The following is a 27405-nucleotide window of genomic DNA, read 5'->3' on the forward strand; positions in this document are numbered from 1 at the left end:
CTTACGCCATTTGATGGAGGATTTGTGGCGTGAATGTGCGTTGTATTTGGTCTCCAAATGCTTCTCCGTGCACCTTGATAATAGCAAATATGGGCGTGGGATGTGGAATCGCCCGCACGAGGCCTCAAGTCACACGCTCAATATGTGTATGCTGAAGTCGTCCTGTAGATGAAGAGCAAGATATGTGATAGGAGAAACGAGAGTGGGTCATTTCCATAAATGCGCCTTAATTTGCTACACCTACGCATTCCTGCATTGAAGATGGCCTTTCTATTCTGCCTCATATTGCTGGCGATCTCTGTTTTGACTAAAGTTAAGTTCCCTTCTAATTTCTACTTTGCTCAGTGTACACAATGAAGACTTTTACGAACAATATTAAGTAATGCATGTCCAAATCTCCTTCATTATTCACATGCATAACTGCATCACTCTGTACTTACCCACATTCAGCCACCACATTTTAACAGACTGGCAAGAATTGTAAGTAGTCACGTTATTTCCTAGTAGTATTTATTAGAGAATGAGTTGTATATTTCACGAATACGGGGACCTGAATGGTCCACATCACGTTAATAATTGGTAGATTTTGCCTATAATGTTACTACTTCCCCCCACCTACTACTACTACATGGAAGTTATTTCGCCTCGGCACCAATGAGTAGAATCTTTCACTTCTTCTCCCACCTCTACTTCTCTTGCTGACTTTGAATATGTCTTTGAAATGTCCACCTAGACTAGTGAACTGATATACACAGACACACACACACACACCGGGAGAGTGAATGAGAGAGAGAGAGAGAAATGCATGGATAATCACAAGCATTATAGCATTTACTCATTACTAGTACACTGATACACCGCACTGCCATGCGGCTCATTACTGCACGCAATTTGAAGTGCTGTTTAGCAGACAGCATATTCCTTCCCCGTTATTTTGCTTCATCGTTTGCCTTTGCGCCCTACGCCGCCTTTGAGTATAACATAAACGAGATGCGACTCTGCAAAGGATTTGTAGAATGGGGTGTTTTAGTTGAGCAAGTGCACATCTAATCTCACAACCGTTTTACGTTTCCACACCCACACATCACGGGTACTTGCCCACCTACTGCACGTGATGTCTTTAGCTGTGGGGATTTTCAACCCGTCACTGCTTACTTCTGCAAGTCGATTCATGGCAAAACCATTCATCAATCTGAACCGTGATGTCAGATGATGAGAAGAAGTGCTTAACAAGTGTATTTGCGCTTCACACGGCTTACACTGCATCTCATTTGAAATCTGACTTGTATGCGATATAGTTTACGTTTGCCCTTAAGGCGTTAGCATAGACGCCTAGAAACGCAGCCTCAACTTCATCATCAACCTCGGCTTCAAGCTCGACTGTGCATCACACTGCTCTGCATATAACAACGTCGTGTTTGCTACACAGGTGTTATTTTGACTGATACATGCATTGACGATCATGCCAATTTTGGCATGGATGCGACACTCTTAACTACCGCCAATGATCTGAGGCGAGGGGTACTAAATACCAACCAATGAATAGAATTGTATGTAATATTTACCCAAGGAAGTGATTGGAACTAGTCGAGGAGTATCGTCAAGCAGGTGAACGATTTACTTCGCTGAAATAAGTTGCACATATCCATGAGATTGTGATGTACACCTCCACATCGGAAACAAAAGCGCACTGTATCTTATCCCTACTAAAAAAGAGAAGTCAATCATTCCACATTTGCATGCCTAAGTGAAGCGCAATACCCGGAACATGTTCGCCGAGCAGGGCCTTTTGCATTTTTGTCAGAGATAACGATGGAAAGGAAAACATGAAAAGAGGCCTCATCCCCTATCAAACATTCGTGGAAGCCAAGTCGGCTCCAAAGCTATTTAGGTAAGTTTGGATGTTCAACAGTGGATTAAAGCAACTGTAGTACTACCTTCCAACCTTGGTGGCACTATTAATCACCCCGTAATCACTGGGATCCCCAATGCTTGCTTTGCACTACTCCTTGCTTAAATCTTCGCGTTTTATCTGTATGCAATATCAAACACCACAAATTGTGTTTTGGGATAGAACCTTTTCGCACTACAAGCACTAATGGCACAGCGAATGCACCAGTCGTCATCCATCCGTGTTCATTTAAAGACAGTGTGACCTCTCGTAGTGGATAACTCCTGAATGACAAGAAGAGGACCTTGTTATGCTCACTTCATTCTTGTCGTCTCTGGCTCATTTTCACTCATGCGAAATGTGATTTTATCTTGGGGTAAAATGAGACACAACCCTTGAATTCCAAATGGCTTATTTTAGAATTGGGGGCACAACTTTATGCGTAAGAAGTCAAACGTACACATGGTATACTAATTGCGTGGCGTGCCTATATGCATGTGTGCAAGCAGTTGAAGTGACGGCTTGTGGCGTTATGGAAAAGAGAGAGCGTCAACAGTTACCCCACACTTATATCTGCCTTCCTGCTTTCATGTACATGTATCCTGTCACCCTCCTGACCTTCCCGCCTTTGCCAACGTCTTTGTAACCGCTTGCACATCCTCCATGGGGGACCGTCTCAACAGCTAGTAAGCAAAATATTTTCAAGTACGTGACGCACTGTTTCATCTGAGCTTGGACTCTTTTCGATGCTATTTACTTTGCTTGATAAAGTATGTTTTGGAGGGTATTGAGCTGATAAAATTCACAACGACATAACTGCTCCTCAAAACAAATTCAGCTGATTCAGTGGGAAAATCAAGGCACTCGATGACACCTTGGGGCACTTTACCTCCTATAATCACAAAATGAGTAAATTCTTAACTGCAAATTTGCACAACAGCTGGTTGTGAAATGCCTGGCTGTGAAAAGGGTGGAAAGTGTTTCTGCTGCCAGTTCATGTTTCGAAAATATCGTCGTGGTGGTGTTTCCCACGGTAATGTCCTACACTTCAACCTCCGCTATTGACACATTTCTACAAAAGTTTAGGACAGTATCCTGATGTAAAGGATATTTGCAGTGAGTACACACAATCTAGCTGTATTCGTGATTGGAGTAATTGAGAGGGTTAGATAAAGCTTGGTTACCGAAATACTCAACCTCTATTAGTAGTAATGCTTGTCTTGCTCCATGCCCCTTTCCCTTAAGCTCGGCAGTCTGGTTTGAAATCTTTTCATCTGTCCTTTCCTTCATACTACCACCCGCCACTTCAACACATTGCACAAACAGGTCGTGTCACGAACGAATAAGTAGACATGATTTGGATATGATATCAGTCTAGGTAACCAGTCCTTCATGTCGAGAACACCCACATTGCGGAATCCACCAACAAATCGACTAGGCTGAATTGTAACCACAAACCGGACATTTGCAGTCCTAACACTAGTCTTTTCCTCTCCTATACAAGACTTGTTTGTCTTACCAAAAGACACCATGCCACATTGCATTTGCACACCGCACCTTCTACACAATCATCACCATACGACCGCTTACAGCCCTCTTACACTCTGCCACCAGCCATCCTCTCCGATCCGCCTGACCTCATTATTCACGCTTCAATTATGCAGCGTCATTCATCTCTCCACTATCGTTGGTGGCAGTGCTTCTCTGTAGAATTGATCGCACACCTAGAAAGAGACGGCTCTCTTTTTTCATGGGCCAATCTGAATAAATACGTTTCTGTTCTGTTTCACTGAATTTGCCGCCCTCCTACTGCTACCTTAGCCCCGGAAATGTAAATCCCCAGCCGGATCGTGACGCCCCAACAACGAGATTCCCACATAGTCAAGAAACAAAGGAAGCATTTAACAAACAGAAGAGCGACAGTAGTGGGCAACACCGCCACAACCCGCGATGCGTACCCCAACGTCAGTTACAATGCCCCTCCATATCCAGCCAGAAAATGACCATCACAGCCCTACTCCACTCATCACATCAAGTGACGTCATTTGGGTTGAAAGCCTGAAAACATAAGATGAACTAGCCACACTAATCCAACTTTATTGTACACAAATCGGAAATGCACGATTTCTGCATCGGAGTATCTACTCTTTACAATAGTCCTTGAACTCCTCCAGGAAGGACCGATACAACTTGTGCTCTTCCGCCGTGGCGAAATCCTGAACTTGACGCTGAAAATCGTAGTCTACACCTCGTTCAGTCAGGAGACGCATGATGTGGTCATACATATTCTAAAATAAAAATAACTAAATTACTATAAATATGGATTATAGTGAACACAAGATGAACCCATTCCTACATCAGCGAACAGGTCGGTGTAGACAAAGTATCCAGGAATGTTTTCCATTTCGACCATATCCACTGAGAAGGTAGCTAAAAAAGGTAAGTAGATAAACTTCGCATACGAAGGTTTGAAGAATCTTGTTCCGAGCTAGCAGCCTCTTCAGCGGAGGATGGTAAGGAACAGTGGAACAGAACCGACCGACCACTGGGCTTTCTGAGTCGAATTTTGAGATCAGGACGAGCCTCCAAGGGAGAAGCCTCCTCCTGATCCTTTTCTTCAGGCTCCTCATTTTCAACATCTTCGGGCGCAATACTGCCGGCGAGATCCATTTCGACCTCAAGAACACTAGCAACTGCGTCAGAAGTACAACTAATCCTACACTCCATCAGGGAAAACTTTCTTTAGGACTATGTTTGTTCCATCTTGCTTATCAACTTCAAAACCTACAGGGGGTCTGCAAGCAAATGAGTTTTCTTTTTCTTGCTTGATTTCTTCAGTCAAAATCGCCGAAAACTGTCTATCAACTATAGGAAAGTATAGTAAGGCGCATACACCATACCATCTGATGAGAAAAATCTTGATTTTAGAGCAGAATTGCAGTAAGTATAGGACTTTATAGGTCGAAAACTACAAAAACATCGAGAGCATCTCGCGACAGCTCCTAAGGCAGCAGGAAAGCGCCGCACAATTGCAGACATGCCTGGAATCAGATTGCCCGCGGTAAAGGGACTCGTAAAACAATAACCTGGCCAGTAAATTTCTTACCTAGCATTGGTTTTATTTTTACCTAAGACAAATTTAAGTTTGTTCACAATTTTTTTATTGTTTTATTACTTTTTATATTATCACACTTGGGTTATCCTTTACTGCCCAGACAATTGGTTCATTCGTAATCGCGGGAACTGTAAAAGCAGCTCGTGATCGGATAGATGATTGATGTGGGTCTCCACCACTTATCGGTTATTTTAATCTAAAGCTACCGCGTGTCAGTTTGTTCTTCCTCAATTTGCATAATTTGATGTATTGGGTGCGATATTTTGTCTCCCCCACCTGACACTCCGACGCCATCTTGTCTTACATGAAATTGACAGGCTTTTACATGTTTCTGTTCGGCTTAAATAGCTCGTCTATTTTGTCTCAGCACCCATTTTATAATACGCAATTTTTACTCTTATTACTTTCATTCTCTCCAAAAATTCGACTGGTGTCAATAACGCGAACGTCCCTTATGTCTGCCCTACCTTTTAATTGGACTAAACGTAGTTTGTTGTGCGTGTTTCTGTATCTTGAACACTTCCCAAATTGTAGGACTCAACTTTCTGTCTCAGTCTCAGTGGTGGTGCTAAACTATCCATATTCAGCAACATCCCATTTTTTTATTAAAAACCAAAATGGTCCTCACTTAACTTCGTAGTATTGGGTAGATCCCCATGTGCGAAATTCGGATTATTTGTGTAAACTGTCTATTTCGTTCCCGTTAATATTGGTCAGCTCAAGTGCCTTTTTGAGCATTTAGATACCATGAAGTTTTACACTTTGTTTCTTTTGGACACCTCATCTAAACCCATTTTATGTATGCAAACCTTCTTTTTATATTTATGACTTCTCACGTTGGTAGCCGCCCTCATCGTAACTGAGTTTGAATCCCGTTCGCTTTAAGCCACAGCTCTGTCACTGATAAGCGTGTATCCCTCCTTCAAGCCATATGGTACCCTGTTCTCCTTATCACTCTCTAGTAGTTTTTGTCAACGGGTTATTGGTAAACAAAGAACATGTTATTGGTTATTTACGTGAGCCTTTTTGGTTATCCTTTCATAAAGTCATGCACGAATAATGTAAGCTGGATAGCGCACGCATACACAAGTTTAAATACCCCATGATCTTTGTACCCGCTCTCAATAACTTCTAGGCTCTAACCTCGATTGAGTGGGCTTGCAAAGAGCTCTATACCACCAGCGATCCGGCCGTCCGTATGCAGGCGGAGAAGACTTGTACTGGCATCTGCGAGCGCCCTGATTGCATAGCCACGTGCAAGAGCCTTCTGGAGCGTGGTGACTCCTGCTATTCCCAGTTTATTGCCGCCTCTACCCTCACAAAGTACATTTGCAACCGCGATACTGTAGTGCACGTCAATTTGCGTCTTCAGTTGCGTAAGTTCTTACATTGTGCTCTCATTCGACGACCCTGAAATTTAGGCAACTTTGCCCTGAATTACCTTGCCACTCGACCAGGTCTTGAGTCGATTGTCCAGCAAGCTCTTATCGCACTCATATGTCGTCTCACAAAAATTGGTTGGTTTGATTCAGCTGAGAATGGGCCTGAGTATCCTTTTCGGGACATCTTTGAATCCGTGAAGAGCTTCATCCAGGTGGGCTTTTTCTGTATGTACCCTCGATGAGTTTTACTTGTCCTTTTGACTCCGGTTTTTGCTTTAGTCGGGACAAATCAGTGCCATCTTGGTTGGTGTCAAGTTATTATCGAGCCTTGTCACTGAAATATGCCAATCGACGGAGGTAAGCGTCGAATTCATCCATTTGATCGATGAAATAAAGGCCATATTCTTTGCAATTTATTCCCATTTCCTGCATTAAAGAATTTCTACGTTCAACACGTGATTTATGATTTGTTAACTAGGGTTTATCCTAGGCTATTTACGGCTGGTTAGGCACCTCTTTGTTCGTTCACACCTGGCTTTTTGGTTCTCTACGAGCATGGGCACTTGATGAAGTGTCTCGTTAATTCCGTCGTATCTTTTATCTTTCTTATTGAAATGTTTCGGGTTAGGTGGGGCTAGTCCATTAGATCAGAGTAAGGTGTGAAAGCTTTTCATCACAAATTACAAATGTTCTTGTGTGAATACCGAAGACCCACTACAAATGTAAGTAACGAGGTTACCATTAGCAGTCACACGCTGTTACACCACACACAGGCTCCCCCTGCTGTTGACTATATCTGAAGGAACAAGAGGTTAGTGTAAAGTAGGTAATACTATTTTATCCTGTTAATATTGCCTTGTTTTACAGTTGCCACCTTGGGTAAGTCATGCGGTCTTGTCGTGGTAGATTTCCCTGCTCTTCATTTGTATCTCTCTCCAATTTCTAGTTTTGCACTTTTGCTATAATTTTCTTCATAGACGGATTTAGCTCGCGCTACGTTTTTCGTGCGGAAACTCCTGGTGTCGTTTAGAGACCTCGTCCTCTTCCCCATCTTTCAACTGGGCCTCGATCTTCTCCGACAGACTGATGTTAATTTGAAGTCTCTAACAGTCAACGACCAGGATCAAGTGTGTCTTTAATATCATTATGCTCTAGTAGTATACATGCGTCTATTTGCTTTTCTGTATATTAGGAAAAAAAGCATGGTATAAATCTGTGAATTCAAAATTAGTGAGTAACATACTACTTGATGCGTTGGATTAAAGACGGGTTCTGACAACCTACTCTGTTATTCGTAACTTAGTTTGCTTTCCGTGAATCGAGGGTTTTGTACTTGTTTTGAACCGCAATAGGGGAGCATTCACTAGCTGTGTGCCGCTCAACGCAGATTGGTGCCCTACAGCATGCAATCACTTCGTAGAAAAGCTTGCCTAAAGGCAGTCACCGCGGTAACAATCAAAGTTTAGTCTATTTCAGTTCCCTCCAGCTGCTGGGAGTGTGAAGGAGGTCATATTTACTCGGCTGATCCACATATTATCATAGCATTACCGTAGGAAACTCCATAATGGTTGTTCAACCCTCATGATGCTTCGATTGTGAACTGGTTTGTAGAATAACACGAGTTTGGGGTGCTTGAGAACGTAGGCTTAGTCTCAGTAGCTCTCCGCCAATTCAACTATTCTTCACTTCATGTCTTCTTTGGTGACGCCTAGACTTGATATCCGGCTGATAAAATCAAGATTATTTATTCGGGTTAAGTTTGCATTGCCGCTGCCACCAATATAGTGTCAATGTTCTCTTTGAAGACGCTGTATGGTCGAATGAGTTTGGAGAGGGAAGATTGACGGTCTATTAACAGAAATATTCGGAAGATGTTGTTGTCATCAATTGCAATTGCTTTTTTGCCTTTAGCTGCAAGTGATTCAGCACACTCTGGCGCTTGTTCTGGCCTGCCTGAATTACGACTTTGTGGGTACAGCCATCGGTTGCGCAGGTGACAACGGTAGTGGAAGTCCCTTCACCTCAGACGACATGGCCTCCGTACAACTACCCGCCGCGTGGCGACCGATCTTCCTCGACACCAACAATGTGGATCTCTTTTTCCGCCTCTTTGCCGGTCTTCCTCAATCTCCGGCTTCGCCTAATCTCCGTACTCTGGTGAGTGATTTCCCTGCTTATGATTCGTCACGGGTAGACATACCTAATATCATTTTTGAAGCTTTAGTATCGTTCACTTAAGTGTCTTGGTACTGAGTGGCCCAGCGTCCCATCATTTAACCGTGGAGACAAGTAAATAGCCTTGGGCCCGTGTTAAAGAGACATGTAGGGTTGAAGTTTGGCATGGTCGCTATCGCAAACAAAATCTGATTTGCTGGGCGGTTATATGCGAGTTAATTATTTGAAAAGTACTGTTTCAAGGCTAACATTTCTTTGTTGGCATAGCATGATCCATTTGTACACATCCCCTATTTGGTAGAAATAAAACCGGTGGTGTCAAGAGTTACGACACTTCAGTGTAGTGAACGAATGAAATTCTAAGATTCGTCATTATCAAATATGATGCATTTTAGTGATCACGTTCTGATAGTAGGATTTCACAAGATGCTGACCTGAGCATTTAGGCATGGATCTGATTCTAAAAGGTCGGCGCTCAAATTAGCTCTGAAAATGTTTGTGGTGCGGCAATCTGGAATCAGGTTTATTTTCAGCGCTTAGAAGGGAGAAGGCAAGCAAGCTGGCCTCTTTGCTACCGGCGTGGAAGCCGATTGGAAGAGATTGAAAGACTCCTGTGGTAAATTGAACTACTAAGGTAAATAATTTGTCTCGACATCTCCCCTTTCGAGTATCGTCTCTGACGTTCCCTGTGGTTAAACGAGCGGTGTAGAAGCTAGTTTCTCGTAACACTTGCGTAGCATTTGGTGATGTGGGCTTGGAACGTCCTATCCGGGTCTGTTATGAATCACAAATTGATGGTGTATCATGTTAAAGAATCCTTTCAATTCTTGATAATGACGATTTCCTTGTTACTGTCGAAAATAATTCGGAATTATCTTGAGTGATGGGAAAACTTGCTTATATCTACCTCAATTGGTAAGAGGAAGTTGCGGTGAAAGCCAGGACAGTGGGCCCAACCCACATGCTTATCAAATGGCAGACAATAGGCTTTGAAGACTGTCAATTTGTCCTCAACTTTTTGCGCTTTACAACAGCAGGCCGTGCATTTCAGACCTTTTTACTGACTGATTCGTGGTAAAAAAATAGCCTGTGCATTCCAAGGCTAAGCAAACGAACGTCGTTGGTTGGTTCCAAACCATCCCCTCATCGTTCGTCCGGTACTTCTAGTACACGCGCCACATCGTTCACCGTCATATGCGCACGGTCAGTTGATCGGAAGTTCCATCCTTACAAGACTGTGCAGGGCCGCATTCTCCATGCCGCAAAGCTTACCCATGGGGAAATTTACACTTTAGGTGGGATGAGAAGGCGATACTGCCTCACCCTCCTTATTCACCTGATAATTTTTATTTAAGTTCTGATTATCACGACGCCTTAGCGTTAGAATATTACACGATCACATGTGAAGTAGGCAGCTAAGCACTATGAGAGCAAGTTTTTTCTTGACTTCTGCAAGCAAAACGTTGCAAGAAGGGGGGAATAGCGGCAGGCCTGTGTCCCATAAGGCAATTATTCCAACAAATGAAACATTCTGATGAAATCCGCATTAAATTTATTTGGCCACCTTATGCTTCCGAGGGTGAAAATCGCTCAGAATACTGTAATATAATCTCTACTGTGGGTTTTCCTTCATGCCGAGAAAGACAATCGGTGATTTTTGTCACACTTAGTCACTTACTCTTTTTAAATCGCATCGTAGGGGATCGTTTGGCTTATCGTGGTAATATATCCTGAAATAGATTTGTAAAGTTATGTTGTGTGTCTAGTCTGTTCATTTTCATTCAGTCGCCTATCTAATCTTCAAATAAGACTTGTGATCCAGTTATTTCAAATAAATACTAAATGCTTCATTGCTGGTTATGTGAAACTCAAGATAAGGGTAGAGGTGAAGAGCCGATGCAATTTCGATAGTCTTTTTTATTGTGAAACACTTACAACAGACATCCTTCTTTTCTACCGTTTGGGTGTAGTCTCTAGCCGTGAAAATTGTGATTTCCGTCCATTTGAACTGGGCTCATTTACCGATTTGATCAATTTAACAATGCCTGAATCATCCCTGATGACATTATTAGGTGTACTTGCCTCGAAGCAGACATGTTTGACATGACTAGAGCTTCGTGTCACCGTCGTAAAGAAATCACTTGGTACTCGATAAGTTCGTGGAGTCAAATGTTCAATTAAAACACTCTAAGCCCTAAAACAGTAATCACGAATATCACCTTCATTACGTAATCCATTGTTTTATTCGTGTGTCCCCTTAGCCGCTATCCTGCCTAGTTCAAATAACTAGCATTCGGAGGACCCTCTTCACCAACGACGAGCGGCAGAACTTTCTCAACCCTCTAATGGTTGGCTGTCTGGAGGTACTGCGTCGACGAGACAGCCTTCTCTGCGATCCCACCGTCTACCATGAGTTTTGTCGCCTCCTTTCGCGCATGAAGATCACCTTCCAGGTGGGTGAGCTCATGCAGGTCTCCGTATACCCTGAGTTCATCAAACTCGTCACTGATCTCACCACCCACAGTCTCTATGTAAGTCGACTGCTTCCTATTTGTGTGGTCTATTCTTTTTTCATCCAAAACTTGAAATTGTTCTTTAACGGGATTTTTAACCCGTTTAAATCTAGTCTTTAATCGTTCATGATGTTTCAGTACCGAGCCATCAAAAAATTTTCCTTCTTTTTGGTGGAGTTGCTTACCGTTGCAACCAACATAGAATGGTTGAGCTATCCTTGGGGGTGTTAAGTGCCACACATCTGGACTCACTTCATTCACTTGATTAAAGCCGATGTGGTTTTGTGCTCTCTTTGTGGTTATGAGTCCTCGCAGATCCAGTCATTCACGGCGGATGTCCTTTTTCAGTGCTCTTTTGATGTGGTATCCAGTTGACGTAATAGAAACTGCATTTCCCTTTGTGCATCGCTCGAGTCATCTCTGAAGACACTAAAAGGTGTAAGAGTTTAGAAGTAGGACTTAGTAGCGTAGATAACGTTACTAGGGCTCTATGCTATCGGTGTAAGAGTTGAATCGCAGAAAATCAAAGCCTTTTCTGGTGTACCATTGCAGAACTTCTCCGACGATTCGGAGTTCAACAACTCCAACAGCCTACATTACCTGCTTGCGCTTTGGCAACGCTTGGTCGCCAGCATCCCCTACGTGCGCACCTCCCAGCCCTACCTGATCGACACTTACGCTCCTCAGGTGACGCGGGCCTACATTGAATCGCGTCTCGCCGGGGTGCCGCGCTACGTGGAGTCAGGGTCGAAGGTAAAGCCACTGCGCGTGATCAAGAAGGCTGCGGCAAATGGTGCTGGTGCCGACAAGGCTGGCGATCAATACAGCCCCGATCTGGTAGTGGGAGCCGGTGACGGTGCCTCCTGTCCCCTAGATGACACCATGACTCTCACGCAGCAGCTTGATCAGGTTGGTGCTTATTGGTAGTCCTGAGCGCCTTTTTACTTGGTTGCTTATTTTAATTACCTTAAACAACCGCAAGTGGGTATGAGCGCATTTCATCCCTTCGACCATATTTGAACCCAAATGTTATGAGTGGGTTTTATGTCAAATTGGGACGTAACTTTACATGCTTCAATAGGTATACCGCCATCATTGTACTGCACGTAGTAGCTACAAGTGTGTCCTATCGCGCTAATCGCCTTTTTTCACTTCCAGTTTTCAATCATTGGCCGCTGCGACTACGCCAACACGTGTGAGTTGATCGTGCGTCTGTTCGACCAGTCCTTTGGTCAGTTGCAATCAACCTTGCAACAGCTGGTCTCCGTGGATCCAGCCGCTTTCGTCACATCGACTCTCGCGGCCGCATCTGAGCAAGCACAAGCCATTCGGCTGGAAGATAATCGTCTTGCGTGGCTCGTTTACATGATTGGTGAGGCGTTCGACTCATTAACTACGATCAGTAGTAGGTATTTGTGTAATTTTAAGGGCACACTCCTTGTTACAGGTGCGTTGATCAATGGCCGTTCGACCTCCAGTACTGGAGGTTTGGTGGACTCGGACCAACTAGACGGCGAATTGATCGCCCGTGTGCTTCGTCTTCTTCAATTCGGTGACGCGTGTGTGCGCCTCTTGCTCCAGCTCCTTTCTCAGGACAGTCAATCGACCAGCAATGATGTGGCCAGCATGTTCATTCACATCTCCTCTGGAACTATCATCCGTCTTGAGCTGGCTATAATTACCTTCCTTGAACGCTTCCGACGCATCTATGTGGGGGAGAATATCAGTCGAGCCTCGAAGGTGGGCAAACTTAAGTGAGGATGCAGCACTACTGCAGATTTCACTTTTTCGTAGGGGCGACCCGTCCCTCTCAAAGCTACAAAGTGTCAGCTTACCCTAATCATCTTTATAGATGAGAACCTCCGTTTAAGAGATGTCTTAAATTTGTAACTCTAGAATTAGCAATTTGATCTGAGCATCCGGCTTAGATGCATTAAATGGGAGTTACAACGCACAGCCGTCTACTTGTAATTCTTGCAGATGTACCGAGCCCTCTCGGATTTGGTGGGCATCTCGGACGAGCAGACGATATTGCAAATCTTTATTGGGAAAATCCTTCTCAATCTTCGCTACTGGAGTGACCAGGAGGTGGTACTCGAGCCAACACTAAAGCTCTTTGGCGAGTTGGCCTCCAGTTTTACGGCCATGCGAAAACTTCTTCAGTTGGATGATGTTAAATTTATGCTGGCGAACCACACGGTAAGTTTGCTATTCGTGTTGAATATTCTTCGAACTTAAAATCCCATCGTTTCACCTTACTCGGATGCGTCAGTCTCGGTGGCTTCCGTTTTTTCTTTTTGTGTAATCGATCATGATCAACGCCATCCCTAGTCATGCATTTATTTTGAACCCTTGTTAGTTATTCATCCCGTTCGATAGTTTTCACGTCTTTTTACTTTGTTTTTAATCTATTCCACCATCCATGTAACTTATGCTGTGCCAGGAAGCTTTTAAGCATCCTCTAAAAGCCTTTTGTGGTTCTTGTGTTTGCTTGCCCTTCGTCTCACTAACCACCCGTAACAAGGAGGAAATTCCAGTTGAGGAACCGTGGGAACTATTTGGCAGGAGCTTACAAAACCGTAGCTCCTTAATTCCTGGTTCAGAAGGAAAAAATCAGAGCGTCACATATACGTGGCGTTAATTGCAAGGGTTAATACAATGCAGATCTTGACTGTGTAAATTTGATTTGGTTGCATAAACATGAGGTACTATTTTGGAACAAATTTAATCACGTTCGCAACCATGATCATTGAGGTAAGTCTACTGTAAGCTAAATGCTTTATTGTGCTTAATACCACGACTCGCCGCCAATTTTTTTTATTGAATTCATTTATTGCTACTCTCGAACCGAGAGAGCATTTTACATCTACTTGACTATTTCAAATTTAATCACTTTCCTTGCAACTCATAATATGGTGCAAATGTTTTTCACAACCTGACCTGGCGAAGAACATATGTCACATATATGTGACGCCAGCAGCGAATGTATTAACGATCATTCTTCGCTGACAGCCACTGCTACCTCTGTCCAATGAACCCCCCTTGGCCTGGTTTTGAATTTAAAAACTTAACTCTTACTATCACGGTGTGCATAAGGCGGGGGAGATTCACAGTAAGAGGAAATGTTCTAAGCCATTTTCTTCGAGTTAAAACCCGATACTGTTATTGATGCTTCAATTTGCTAAGCAACCAGCATCATAGGCAAATAATACCAAGGTACGCAGTTTGAGGCTATCTTTTCCCATGAAGAAAATTAATCACCCAATAAGCCTACCTGGCAATGCTGGTTCGCGTACCGATTGTTGGAACTTGGCAGCACTAGTCGCGATGACGAATGGGCTTTGCATTCAAGTGGGCATTCCTAAACTATCTGCTACCTACCTCACAGCTCTATGTCATGCGCTACTTCGTTCTCAAAAAACTTCTTGGTTTTGTGTGCGTGGTAAACTGCAAGCGCACTGAGAACCCGTCGCTTGTCAAAGGTTGAATGACAATTTGCGCTAAGATCTATCTGATCTACAAAACCTCGTAAAACTGGAAGGTGTGTAGGGTAAATTTCATTGTCAAAAATAGCCAGGACTCGGACTAGCGACTCAACTGGAAATGAACCCTACTATTTTTATTCTTGCTGGGCAAATCAACGCATAACCACATAGAACCTCAAACCTTACTATCGAGAAGACCTTGACCTCATCCTCCCCGTTCTTCTGGTGGTATTTCTACGAATGATTATTAAGTATTTTGAGGCAACTGCGAAGTGAAGGGTGCACCATCAGCATTCGTGTGTGTATGTGTTTTTTCCACTCCTACAGTCGGCGAACTTTCGTTTCCTCTCCTCCACCTCTAACCTTGCGCTATCGCGCTACCGCCCCGAGTTCTACGCCTACCTCTCGCGCCTTATGCTGGTGACGCTTTCGGGCACTGGAGCTGACGATAACAGGCCCTTCCTCGACTTTCTCTCACCTCTTACTCAGGTCGCCAATACCCTCATCTCCAACCTCCTTCTCTCCGGTTCGTTCTTTCATTCATTCTATTTTGCCTTTTTAACGCGTTTTCCAGTCTGCGCCCATACCCTGTACAAATTTCACGTTGCTCTTGTTCTATGTCACTTTTTTGATAGCCAGTTGCAATAGATCGCGGGTTGCATGCGTATCTTATTGCCCTATCAGATCTTATTTCATGCTTTAATTGAGAAGGCGGTGCAGCAACTGATAAGGAAACGGTTTTGCCCTTTTGAGAGGCAGTGATTTCTTTGCGTCTCTTTGCTTCTAACTCCGGCGAATTTTGGTTCTCCAGCTTGGCTGATTCCTCAACTGAAGTAGCTCTGCCTCGCTTGAAATATCTCGTTGATTTCTCGCTTCCACTGTTAGTGTTTGAAAAGCGGTGTGGTCTGGCTTTAGATGCCGGGTAGCCCCGACAATTTCGTAATTCCTTCGTTCTCAAAAACGTGGTTCTCCTGGACTATGGCTAAAAATCCCGAGCGATGTTTTAATAGCCTATCCAAAATACATAATGTTGCTGGACCAGTTGCCCCGTTGAATTCCGCCTAAGGCGTATCCGCTTTCCGTTTTCGCTGCTTCCAACACAGTCATTCCCTTTTTTTTTTCATATCAGATTTCACTTTTCCACTGCTTAAATCGCCTCCTAGAACAGCATTTAGGGTTTATTAACAAGGTGAACCCTCATCAGTATTTGTTGGATGGTGTCCCAAACCGTTAGCTCCACTTTAAACAAATTTTGTAGATCTTTTACTTTTCCTAAAAACATCTCCAAATTCAGCAATGAGATAAAATGATGTGAAAGTAGGGAGTGAGGAAAGTAAATGAAATTCTTTGCTTACCAGTTTACCACCGTTAAGTTCATTTCGTGCGCATATGCGCAAATGTGGGGATTTTGAGGGTCACAGGCACATTCTGCATCAGCTTCCCACCTCGTGAAATGCATTAGTAATTCTCCCATCAATCTGTTGTATCTAAGCCGTTGTTAATGAGTTCGCCCAGTATTTTCTCACGCTGACTTTTGGTACCTCTCTTTGGCAGAAAATTGTTCCATCTCCCCGGATGAGGCACGAAGCAGCATAATTGGGCTGGCACGAGACCTGGCCGGTGTGGCCTTCAGTCTCAACACTATGGCATCATTCCAGCACTTTCTGGACTGGTTTTATCCCTCCCTCTTCAGTCTCTTCGGCCGCGCGCTAGAGCTCTGGCCCTTTGATCCACTCGTTACCTGTCCTGTCCTCAAACTTCTTGCGGAAATCGTGCACAACCGGAATGACCGACTCAAATTTGATGGCACCATACCCATGGGCTATCTATTACTCGCGGAGATGACCAAAATCCTCATCAATTTTAGTGAGGAAATCCCCTTACCCTCTCTTCTTCCCATTCTTTTCTCCCATTTATGAATTTATTTAATTTTTAGGCACCCAACTGATACCCTTCTGCAGTCAAATAACTGAGCAAAATCTCTACTCACACAAGGTGAAGCCTCTGACACGCTACCTGAACGCCCTACGAATTACTCTGAGTGGAAAGTATGCCAACTTTGCGATTTTTGGCCTTGTTGGTGATGGCTCCTTCGAAAAGACGGTCAAGTTAAGTGCTGATGTACTATTGTGTGTCACTGAGGACGAACTGAGGGTTAGTCTATTTGATTGACTATGTCCAATTTTCATAACCTCTTGAGTCAATATCACCTGTCCATACGATATGACTGCTGTTGATATCTTTGTATCAATAACAGTAAACTGGGACTCCCAACTTTATACAAGGATGTATCTGGATTCACAGAATGCAGAATGAATTTCTTATTCCCATGTTTCATATTTCTATTTTTATTGTTGTCAGTTTAGCGTGGCAACACGTACTACTGTGTTTGATTTCTTTTATGGGAGTAAATGTTCTCAGGCTCGGATTTTACGCCCTCTTATCACTGCAGGCTATTGTATTTATGCACCCATGCACTACCACTGTTGTCTGTTAACCCTCTTGGGTTGAGGCTACGACTGAGCCACTGAGATTGATCCATGGGACAGACTGCGACAGTTATCCCATATCTAATTCTGTAGGCGAATATGAAAACGTCGCATCGGCCTTTGCATTTGTCCTCAATTAAATACCCGTAAAATGGCTTTCCTGATTTCTTGGGTTCGTACACACCTTATGAAGTAGACTTTTTGAAATGTGCAATCTGCTCTTCAATCTTTTAGGGTTTTATCAAACTCAGCAAAGCCTACTTCGCGCTGCTTGAATGTCTCACACAAAATCATATGGTTTTGATAAGTTCACTGGACGCCTCTGTCATTCGGCGTTTTTTCAACGCCATCGTGATAGGTGTCGACTCTCTCGGTGCGTTCATTTGGATTGAGTTCAAAAGTGAGTTCATACGAACATTCTTAATTCTTTTTTTGAATCCTTCAGATGCTTCGGTAGCATGGAGCGCCTGCGCCTGTCTTGACTACATCTTAACCCATATCTATAATGTCACAAATCCTCATTCGTCCTCACAAAGCAACAGCACCAACGATGTCACCACCAATCATATCAGTACCAATGATAACGAAATGCTCAACGGACAAAAGTCAGAGTATCCTCTTTTTGTCCCCACCCCGCCTACCTCCTTGCCCACCTCAGAGATCGCTCAGGCTGCACGTCAACGTCTCACAGCTCGTATGGCTGGGACAGTGCCCAGTAGAGGCTGCTGCTCCGCTCTGGCCATCTGGTCGGACCGTGAGGTGGCGGCCAACGCTAACTTACAACAAAATTTTATCCGCCGCACTGGCACCGCCTTTGGAGGGATCAGTGAGTTTACTCTAACCTCGAGGCAACTCATTGTCACCTTCCTATCCTCCTTTATGAACGAGGAGTGCAAAAATCAGTGGAGCATTTCTCGACCCCTGTTGGCGTTGATTCTTCTCAATCAGGATGTACGTTGTTGCCACATATGCGCTTATTGTTGTAACCTTGTAGCTGTCGCAGTGTGGGTCAGTACGTGTAGCATATTGCCTTTCATTTCACACTCGGCAATCCCACTTTTTTTTCTATAATGAAATCAGTTGAGTAAATTTATGTAGGTGTAGGAGAATTTACTCCGAACTTTAACTACGAATCCCATACGATAGGAAGTGTGTATTTATTGTAACGTCCAAGTCTTCTCTGAGGACGCGCAGAATGATAGCTGGTTGGTGGTCAGCAAAATTGACCCTAATGGATTATCCCACCACCATATGTGGGATTGAAACTTATGGAAAATAAAGACCCTATTTGGTGAAAGTACAGTTGGGACACAGCCTTCCTTCATGAGTGTTGTTTTGGTCGTTCCCCATCGTCCACTTTCTGCGTCGTAACTTTGAAAGCCAGCAGTCAATGAAATCAGGATCGCTGTTCATTTTGATGCTGTTTGCTTGCCAATGCCACCATTGGCATTCGAAGTTTTGACTCTGGCACTGGTCTTAGTCTGCCTCTTCCATTACAGATGTGTTTACGCGACTGTCTAATGATAACGCCATAAAAAGGTTGTAACCCTCAGTTAAGGTAATGCCATTAGGAGAATCCGGAGAATGGGGATGCGGTAGTATCTTCCACTCTTCCTCCTCCCCATTCTAATGTGGCAGTATGAGGTATGGTGTCCTCTGTCCAGTAGTAGGAATAAAAATAGAACTTTTTAATTAATCGACTAATCAAAGTTCTGACTATATACGTTAGAGGGTTTTTTGCTAAGACACACGTGAGTTGTATGGAGTTTTACTAAGTAGATAGATCTTAGCATAGATTTCCAATCCGTATTCGGTAGGTGAGTGACTTCCAGTAAATATTATGTCTGTTGCCGCAACTTCAAAATGCCTGATAGTTTTGATGTGGTTTCTGCTCCTTTTGGAGTGTTGGGCAGCTAGTAAGCTCATAAGACGTCGACCATGGGTGATGACATACACAGCATCAGATCTTATTTAGAAGGGAGGTGATACCCTCCCGTGTATTTTTAGTATTACACAAATCTGCAGCGGCTTGTCCTAAACGCCGTGAGCCCACATCAACGTCCGGAATTAGAAGGCATCTTCGGAAAACTCATGGAGAATGTGGATAACAACCTCTATGCGAAAAATCGTGATAAGTAAGTTTCATTCCCTTCCCCTTGTTGTGCTACTTAGAGGTATATTGGGTTCTGATACTAACAGTGGTGCCTGTGTGTTGTTTAGATTCACACAGAACATATCAGCCTTCCGGCACGCCCTGATGGAATTCATGAAGACGGTTAGTGTGAAACTCATGGGGAATCAGGAGGCAACTGCGGCTAACTACGAGACCAGCGAGACGTTCTCCCTGCGTTCCATCCTCCTCTCCAGTGCAGCCTCTCTTTGATAAAAAAGTGGTCGTCCATTCTCTCTCTCCCCCTTTTCCTCCTTTTTACGTACATAAAAAACTGCCATGTCGTAAGTGAAAAACAGAGGGTGTGTGTTTCACCTGCTGTATTTTTAAAAGATGAAATCAAAATTTACAGATTCCTTTTCCCCTCCTCGCATTAAGTAGCAATGCATCATGTTTTATTAAGTACTCGCTTGCCTTCATGTGATATACAATAAAAAGAGCACGTTTTGCTCTCTATTTCTCTACCAGTTAATTCATCAACAAGCTAATTTAATTGACACTGACAGGCAGGTTAATTGGATCATTACTTATGCTCGACTGGTAATGAAGGCTTAGGGGTGTTCACATCAAGCAGATACTTTTTGGGTTGCTAAAAACATGGATAAAAACGGGTTTCACGATCTACGAACTGCATACATCCCTCCACATGGGAAGCGGCTTTGCTACCGAAGGATTTGTGAAGATACTAGGCCAAAAGCGGAAAATTGCGCCCACTAACTCCTCCACATTGCAAATATTTGTGTCGTGTTCATTGTTGTTGCAGAACAAGTGGTTCCTTGTGCCATTGCACCGCACGACAGGTCATATGTTCGTCAGACGTCCACAGGATCGACTTCCACGCTGTAGGCTGAAGACAGACCACCGCGGCTGGAACCGTTACTGGCGTTTACACTTGCAGCCCTCTCTGGAACGTTTGTACTATCCGGATGTCCTACTGCTGAGCCTCCTACCACCTTATTATACTGTGAGGTACTCTGATTCTACAAAATGCTTTATTATTATTATTATGCGCGCATCGTCTATGTTTCAACTGGGCTGACACACTCGGCAACATTCCCATTGAGATCCGATGTAACTCAAGCGTTCCAGTGGAAATGCTGAATCCACTAAAATAATTCATTTGTAGCCATTGAGAGGGTTTATTTGCTTCTGACTGAGTACCTACACTTAGTAAACAGACTTCCCTAGTGGCATATTCACTTGACAACTTCACCTGTGAAGCGTGACTCGAATTTCCTAGGTGATTGTTTTCTATTGTTAGTGGTGATGGTTTTGTATCTCCATTTACGATCTCTTATTGCTTGACTTCGGTCCTACAAGTAGAGGGGCTGAAAATGAATCAAAGAACTTGCTTCACGGAAGAATAGCCTTAGTTGTTGCAAACTTACGCATGAATTCCTTGTCAATCTTCTGATCTGGGGTTAGGGGGGAGAGCTATTTTGATGTCATTATGGAAGGTGTCCATCTCGGGCGATTAAGAGTTGCAGTCGTTACAGGTTTGAGCATAACCCCCTCCAAACTCTCGTCAACTTGGTCACCATGACTGTTTGGGTTTCCGGGAGGTTTCAGGCTCGAAATATCAGAAATTCGAGTGTACTTTTTCCTATTCATCACCCCGCGGACTAGTTTTTTATCCCTGGTAAAAAAAAAGATGGACAAAAATATTTACACCTAGTAAGCTTGGTGGTTGAATTTAAAAGACTAAAGTAGACTCAGACTATCCAGCTGTTGAGATGATTAGTTTGGTACTGTAGGCGTGAATGATGGCCAATCTCCTGCCGAGACTGGTCCTGGTTGCGGACTTGTCAAAAGGATTTCTGAAACACGCTAACAACTACCTCTCAGCAGGTCATTATAGATCAAGCAATTTAAGCCAGAACTGGACATTGTTGCATAATAGTTAACTCACGACGCAGTGTTTTTCAGGTACGTTAAAGGTGTCTTAAGGAAGATTCTTGTGTCTCCAACGGGTGGGATCACTCCAGGTGAGGGACTAAAATAAATTATGGAAACCATTCAAACCCGTGCCAATTCTTTTTGTTTCAATAAAAGCTGAATAACTGCAAAAGGATGCCTCAAGTAAAAACTTTTCCCGGTAAAACGGTCACCGTTACAATGTATAACCCTTTCTCAAAATAATACAAGTCACCTGAAAACTGTAATCTTATAAATTGCTTTGTCCCTCGAAGCCAAGGGGCCACTCACCACTAGCTACCTCCGTTCCCACCTCACTTCTGTTTTATCACATGTGATCATGTGACTTTCTAACGGTAACACCGAGAAAAGACGTTAATGTGGTTTAAGAATTACTGGCACAGGAATACGGAGGCTGAGGCAGTATTCCCCCCTCCCTTTCCGGGTCTAAAGTGCAGTATGAGGTCGTCTTGGGGGTAGGTTTTGTGAAGGTATGTAGTCACGTGCTGACCTGACTTGCAAAAATAAGAATAGGACTTTCTTTCCACTTGTTGTTTCTGAAGAAACTTTTCTTAGCCCTTTCAATGTGTTTCGTACTGAGTGGATAGATCTACGTCGTACTTATTTGGGCTTTAGGGTTATAAGGAATCCTCCGTCGATTGACTCGTGCATATTCACCCATGCACCATCCATACAAGCCTCCATTACACGTTAAAAGTTATTGCAGCGAACTACATGGAAAACAATGAGCTGGTCTGGTCTATCCACTGCTAAGGTGACAGTAAGCAACAGGATCACTGCATGTGCGTGTGTGTGGAACAATGGGCGCAAGTTCTTGTGACAAAGACGTCAAACACCAGCTCATGGACAGCTACCGGTGGAGAAGGCGTTAAAGATCCTAGATATGGTAATTTAACACTCAGACTTTCAATGTAGGCACTGAAATGATGTCAACGTTTCACACGAGCCGTCTGCCATTCACGATTCTCATGATGGAACGCCTGGTCGACACGCTATCTGCTGTGTGACTAAACAGCACAGGAGACCACTCTCTGTACCAACGATGAACACAACATGTGCAGTTTGGAACAGTTAGCGTGCACCGGGTAGCTAAACAGGTTCTTGCTTCTGACGGATGAGGAAGTGGGACAGTCTGACCTCCCAAACATTAACTCACCAATCAATTGTGTATTGGACATCATTCATTTTGCATAAGGATGAAGTTTGCCCTGTTGAGAGATGAATATCACCCTCCGAGTGTGATGATTTCGTGGGGGGGTCAGAAGCATGCAAAATCGTCGTCAGTTGTTCAACTTTTTGCTTCCCTCTACCTTTTCTGGCTCGCTTCCGCCTCTTCTTCTCTTTTCTCTTGGCCTTCACAGAAGGCGATGACGATAATGATGGAATTTTATGGTCTCTTTGACACTGTAGTCGCGCCATAGAGGGGCAAATTGATATCACAGGGGAAGGGTTGATTATATTGAGTGGGAAGTTAGGAGTCTCCAATACATTGAGTGCTGCTTCAGCTTGGGTCTGAACAGTCTCCCAAGCGGTCTCTTTGGCCAGATCACGAGCCAATGTGTAGTGCCAGTGTGATTGTTTGTGTCTGCCCGCACACATAAGCGCGTAGCCCAAGTTGCAATGGGCCTGTGCTTGTCCCGCTCTGTTGCCCATTACACCTAATACAGAGAAAACCTTGAAAAACCCTTCTTACCGAATCGGAAAAAATCGCAAGACTTCTGTGATTTATTGAGGTAGCTCACATTTTCAACAGAGATAAGTGGAGAAAAATAAGTCTCGTTTGCCAGCAAGATTTCTGATGAATAATAATCACCGCTGTCCAAATGTCTACTGTGCTGACAATGTCAATAAATGGCAATTGCTTCTCAAAAAATCCACATAATGAATTCACCCTTAGACGAAGATCATCCTACATCTGTTTATTCGTCTTAAAATCAACAGGTTTGTTTATAGCGCAATTTGGTGCAACTAGGAGTTGTCGCGAGTTGATAAAAAAGCACGTAACACACGTATGACGTAGGTTTCAAGCAGGGAAATAAGGATAGCACATACATGTGATTCTGATAGAAAAATTAATTAAAGGACTGCAGACTTGTGTCACTCATTCTACTTACCGTGAGCAGCCACAGACTGTTCCAAGATGGCGATGGCTTCAGTCAATTTTTTAGCGGCTATGTAAGCGGAGCCTAAGTTTTGTAGAACGGAAGCCCGAGCGCCTGAGGCCTCTTCGGGGAGATTTTTCAAGGACTTTCGGAAGCAGGCGATGCTATCGTTCTTAAGTTCAAAAGCCAAGAATGCAATGCCCAGTTCGTTGTATAGAATGCCTAAAACAGAGAGCATTCATACTCCTTCCCAGGAACAAAAATATTTACCAACCAAATTCATCGTATGCTGGAAAAACGACCCATTACATTCAAAGCTAACCGAGACCTAATTTTTAGGTGTGATATTAGATGGACAGTGGTACAGCGATACTTAGTAGTAGCAGCAGTGAGTGTCTGCTACACACATTCAGCTGGTTTACATGCTGTAGGTCAGTCTAATCCACCCATCGTTAGTTAAGAAGGCAGCAGAAAACAGTGCTGACGGGAGCATGTACATGGAACAACTTGCGGTCACGGCTGAAGGTATCAAACCGGAACTTCTATACATCCACCTGCTAGGAAAGCATCTAGCGCCACAAATGCGGTGATGAAGCCATTGATGCAAGTACATTTCGGGTATGCCTGACATCAGAGTGAGAAACCAAACTCAGTGCAATTCAGTTTCCCTTATACGGAAATTAAAACAGTTGATAAAATTGCTGAAACGTAGCCGCATCGGTATACCTCGGTCAGATATTTTCCCGACTAATTTAACCATTTCCAACGCTATGGTAAGAGCACTCAGGGCGGAATCCAAATCCGCAGCAGTCATGAACCAGCGAACCGCACGAAGAGCCGAAAAACAGGCATCCCGACCGAAATTACAGTCTTCAAAGGCCTTTTCCGCCTTAAGCCATGCAACTGCAGTAGCACTTGCATCTTCATTCAGACATTCTAAAGTGGTGGCGTAGCGTTTGCATAATTCAGCTAGCAACTCCTTGGTCTTATTTGCAGAATTGATACTCAACCCAGCATTAATGTGTGATAGCCTCCGTTCAACTGATTTAATCGCCATACCAAGGCAATGTGCTACACTTTTCTGATCCTTAGCTTGTTCATAAGCCTTTGCAAAGTAGAGGTATAATTTCTCCCAAAGCGAATATGTATCGTACTCAGAGAAATGGTTTAGACTATTTAAAACTTCAGTAAGCAAGTGTATAGCTCGAATAGGTTTTTTCTGAAGAAGATGCTTTTCAATCCTTTGAAATTTAATGTGGATGGGTGTAAATTCACTCCCTGTTTCGAGATCTGAGTCAACCAAACCTTCAACAACTGCGGACTTCTTTGAGTCAAGTGAACAACTAAGCATGCTTAAGGGCTTTGCAGTTGATGAATCACCGCCAATTCCACCAGCTTCAGTAATATCATTTGAGATATCCATATGCAAAATCAACTGCCAATTAAGGTAGATGGATGTGACCGGCTTCTGCTAAACCTAGCGACGCACACCCTTCAGCCCTACGCGAGATGAGCTAATAGGACTAAAGAGTTCAAGGTAATTTGACGCAAAATTGAGTAGCAAACTAAAGAATCTACCTATTTATCGATAACCCAGGGGTGTCATTGGTGTCTTTTCAAAAAACGCTAACAACTCTTAATACAATGGCCAATTCGTGGATTTTTTCTGCCCTAGGGATGGCTATTTTTTCCCCATTCACACTTGTTCGATAATTCGCATTGGCGTAAGAGGACTGCGTATAACTTCATTGGGTAAATTTGATGTCTCAGAAGTCATCGAGGGCAACCGTCAGGCGAATATTTGGTTTGCGCTTATTTACATTTTCGATGATTATTTTATTAGTGCCCTCTCGGTACCGTTCCGCCACACAGGAGGTAATGTCACTTGAGTCGTATCTTTAAAATGTAGCTGCCATGTAATTTATCGACTACTGCGTCCAGGGGAGGTCCATCCACTTCATCTCCGAAGAAAGATCAAAAAACTTTTCTCGACATACATGTAAGTGAACCTCACTCCACGTCATACACTTCCTTCGAATACCCAATTCCCAAAACGAATGTCCGAATTTACCCATTCAAAACTCCATATAATAGGCTATCTGGTAGCTTTGTTGTGTCATTATTTTCCTGCCAACCTTCTTAACAGTACATATTTTGGTATTTTATAGAAAATTCGAAAGGAGAGGATTCATTTTATCTGTGTCCCCCTTATGATTGTGGATTTCGAATTCCCTTGAGCCTCGTTTTAGGACTCTATCGCGTCGATTATTCGATCCGAAGCAGAGCCTTCACTAGCCTCAAAGCCAGTCCTTCGGCTACAACGATGTCGGTCAATGTCAGATATTGGGAGAACTCGGTTAAATCTGACAGATTCGGAGATAAAACTCAGGTCCAATCTTGCCATTTGGACTTTTCTTCTGGAACACTCTAGAAAGGCGGTTGAGAAGCAAAATAAACAGGAAGAAGTACGGTTTGTTCACAAAATTTTGATTAAAGTTTTTTTTGCATAAAAATTGTTCAAGGTGTAGGCAAGTAATTTTTTTGTGCCACCTACCAAACTATTAAGTGACACGCTTGACACGAGACGACCATTTCTCTTGTACCTTCATTTGGTGAAGCGTATTTATACCCTCCATCCTTGTTCTCAAATGGCGCAAATACCAGCGTGATATACTTAAAATAGCTTTGCATATCTAGCCCAATGTCCATAACGAGTTCGATGTCTAAATATTCCTGTCTTAGAAATTATGGTAACCTTAGAGTTGGCCGCTTAAATTCCTCTTCGTACTTCTTACAGGCTCTTCGCAAGGCTATTGCGGAGGCGCATGATCGGGAAGCTTGGTTAAAAAAGTGGCTTAAAGTTCAGGAATCTATCGATTTACAGGTAATTCTTCCCTCTTTTGATGTTTCTGTTCACAGTTTGTCCCAAGGGAGTTAAATCTTTGGTTGTTTTAGATTGTAATCTATCAACGTCTGCTCAAACTAATGAAGGGCGAATCGGGCATCATAAGCCTTTTGCGCCGCCTATATGACAACCATCTTCTTCCTGTCAGTGATCGTCTTCCTCTTGAGGAGCTTACTTTAGGCGACGATTTTCAAGGTCATTTGACAGCGGCTTCTCTGGCTCAAGAAAACGTCAGTTCTATTGCTTTTTAGCAAATGTTTCAAATAATTAGAAGTTCTTATTGTTTTTGGTAAAATCCATTGCTGTCAATTGTTATTTGAAGGAGCATGTGAAATGTACATGATTGTTAAATACGTGCCCCATGTATCTCATCACGGTAACCTTTATTTAACCTCTACCACCTTCCTCATGCACGATAAATGATGGGTATGATTGGAATTTGTCTGCGTTATAGGCAGAGTTTAACTCGGCAGCGAAAATTCAGCGTCTTCTCGTGATGTGTGCGATTCACAGCAAGTGTCTCCAAAGGGAGCTACCAGGTGCTTTTAAAAAAGGGCAGAAATCTAGCTGATTTTTGGCCCCACAAAAACGACCTTCGAAGCTTCCTTAAGTGGAAAAAACACTGGTTTCCAATTACCTAGCCTTCAAATTCGCTAGGTGAAACATGATCATTACATTGCCTTTATGCTGGACTAGCTTGCTACTTCTATTGTCGGCAATATCCGTAATCCACGATGGTATTCTAGATTTCACCTTCATAGGATTGGGTCTCGAAGTCTCCTCAAGCATGAAAAGGAACCGCATCGCTTGTTTTACCGCTTGCTCTCTACACAGACAATAAAACGTAAACATCTAATCACCATTCCCTTTGATTAGTTCGTAGCCGGTATCGCAGGAGATCTAAAAGCTCTGAGCGCTATCGCATCCCAGTTGGATGAACTGGCTCATGTCGTTCTCTCATCCACCTCCTGGTTGGGTAACAAAGAGGTGGTGGCCAAGTTAACTCAGGCCTGTCGGCTCTGTCTTCACCTCGCTTCGCTTCGAACTCACCGGCTGCAACAGGAAATGGCCCAACGAGTTGGTGCTATTTCGTCTTAGCAAATTTATTAACTGAATAATTAGTTCTTCTTGAATGCATTTATGAAATTTTTGACATAAAGATCCTACTTTTACACTGTATCTTCGTCTGTGAATTCTGTAATGGGTACTATAAATAACCAAATTAACCCGCATTGTGATTGGT

General features: G+C 43.4%; 5 protein-coding genes across 5 annotated transcripts in view; 3 read left to right on the forward strand and 2 right to left on the reverse strand. All coding sequences in view use genetic code 11, as the record gives it.

Annotated features, from left to right (window-relative positions):
* EGR_08808 (hypothetical protein) overlaps nt 1–379 on the forward strand; it is a gene marked incomplete at both ends in the record, with an annotated part of 1846 nt that extends 1467 nt beyond the window's left edge. The window contains one exon of the mRNA XM_024498057.1: nt 346–379. Coding sequence (XP_024347529.1) covers nt 346–379 — 34 coding nt within the window. The remainder of the gene's footprint in view (nt 1–345) is intronic.
* Nucleotides 380–4032: 3653 nt separating this feature from the next.
* On the reverse strand, nt 4033–4930 carry EGR_08809 (Complement component 1 Q subcomponent-binding protein; the record flags this gene model as incomplete). Its single annotated transcript, XM_024498058.1, has 5 exons — nt 4033–4179; nt 4248–4321; nt 4354–4577; nt 4612–4756; nt 4792–4930. 5 exons carry the CDS (start codon nt 4928–4930, stop codon nt 4033–4035), a joined length of 729 nt encoding a protein of 242 aa, XP_024347530.1.
* Nucleotides 4931–5161: 231 nt separating this feature from the next.
* EGR_08810 (Exportin-7) lies at nt 5162–20259 on the forward strand (the record flags this gene model as incomplete). Its single annotated transcript, XM_024498059.1, has 21 exons — nt 5162–5170; nt 6142–6382; nt 6428–6600; nt 6668–6745; nt 7366–7515; nt 8300–8578; nt 10825–11094; nt 11629–11985; nt 12235–12448; nt 12524–12816; nt 13057–13275; nt 14889–15087; nt 16116–16427; nt 16498–16715; nt 17285–17423; nt 17496–17655; nt 17899–18001; nt 19058–19185; nt 19271–19387; nt 19423–19504; nt 19984–20259. 21 exons carry the CDS (start codon nt 5162–5164, stop codon nt 20257–20259), a joined length of 4017 nt encoding a protein of 1338 aa, XP_024347531.1.
* Nucleotides 20260–20654: 395 nt separating this feature from the next.
* On the reverse strand, nt 20655–24608 carry EGR_08811 (hypothetical protein; the record flags this gene model as incomplete). Its single annotated transcript, XM_024498060.1, has 5 exons — nt 20655–20856; nt 21130–21213; nt 22312–22813; nt 23270–23479; nt 23984–24608. 5 exons carry the CDS (start codon nt 24606–24608, stop codon nt 20655–20657), a joined length of 1623 nt encoding a protein of 540 aa, XP_024347532.1.
* A 410-nt stretch (nt 24609–25018) lies between these two features.
* On the forward strand, nt 25019–27260 carry EGR_08812 (hypothetical protein; the record flags this gene model as incomplete). Its single annotated transcript, XM_024498061.1, has 7 exons — nt 25019–25061; nt 25101–25132; nt 25167–25256; nt 25507–25722; nt 26055–26141; nt 26213–26392; nt 27039–27260. 7 exons carry the CDS (start codon nt 25019–25021, stop codon nt 27258–27260), a joined length of 870 nt encoding a protein of 289 aa, XP_024347533.1.
* Nucleotides 27261–27405: the final 145 nt, after the last annotated feature.

This window comes from Echinococcus granulosus (assembly GCF_000524195.1).
Source record: "Echinococcus granulosus chromosome Unknown EG_S00120, whole genome shotgun sequence".
In the NCBI taxonomy this organism is placed as follows: Eukaryota; Metazoa; Platyhelminthes; class Cestoda; order Cyclophyllidea; family Taeniidae; genus Echinococcus; species Echinococcus granulosus.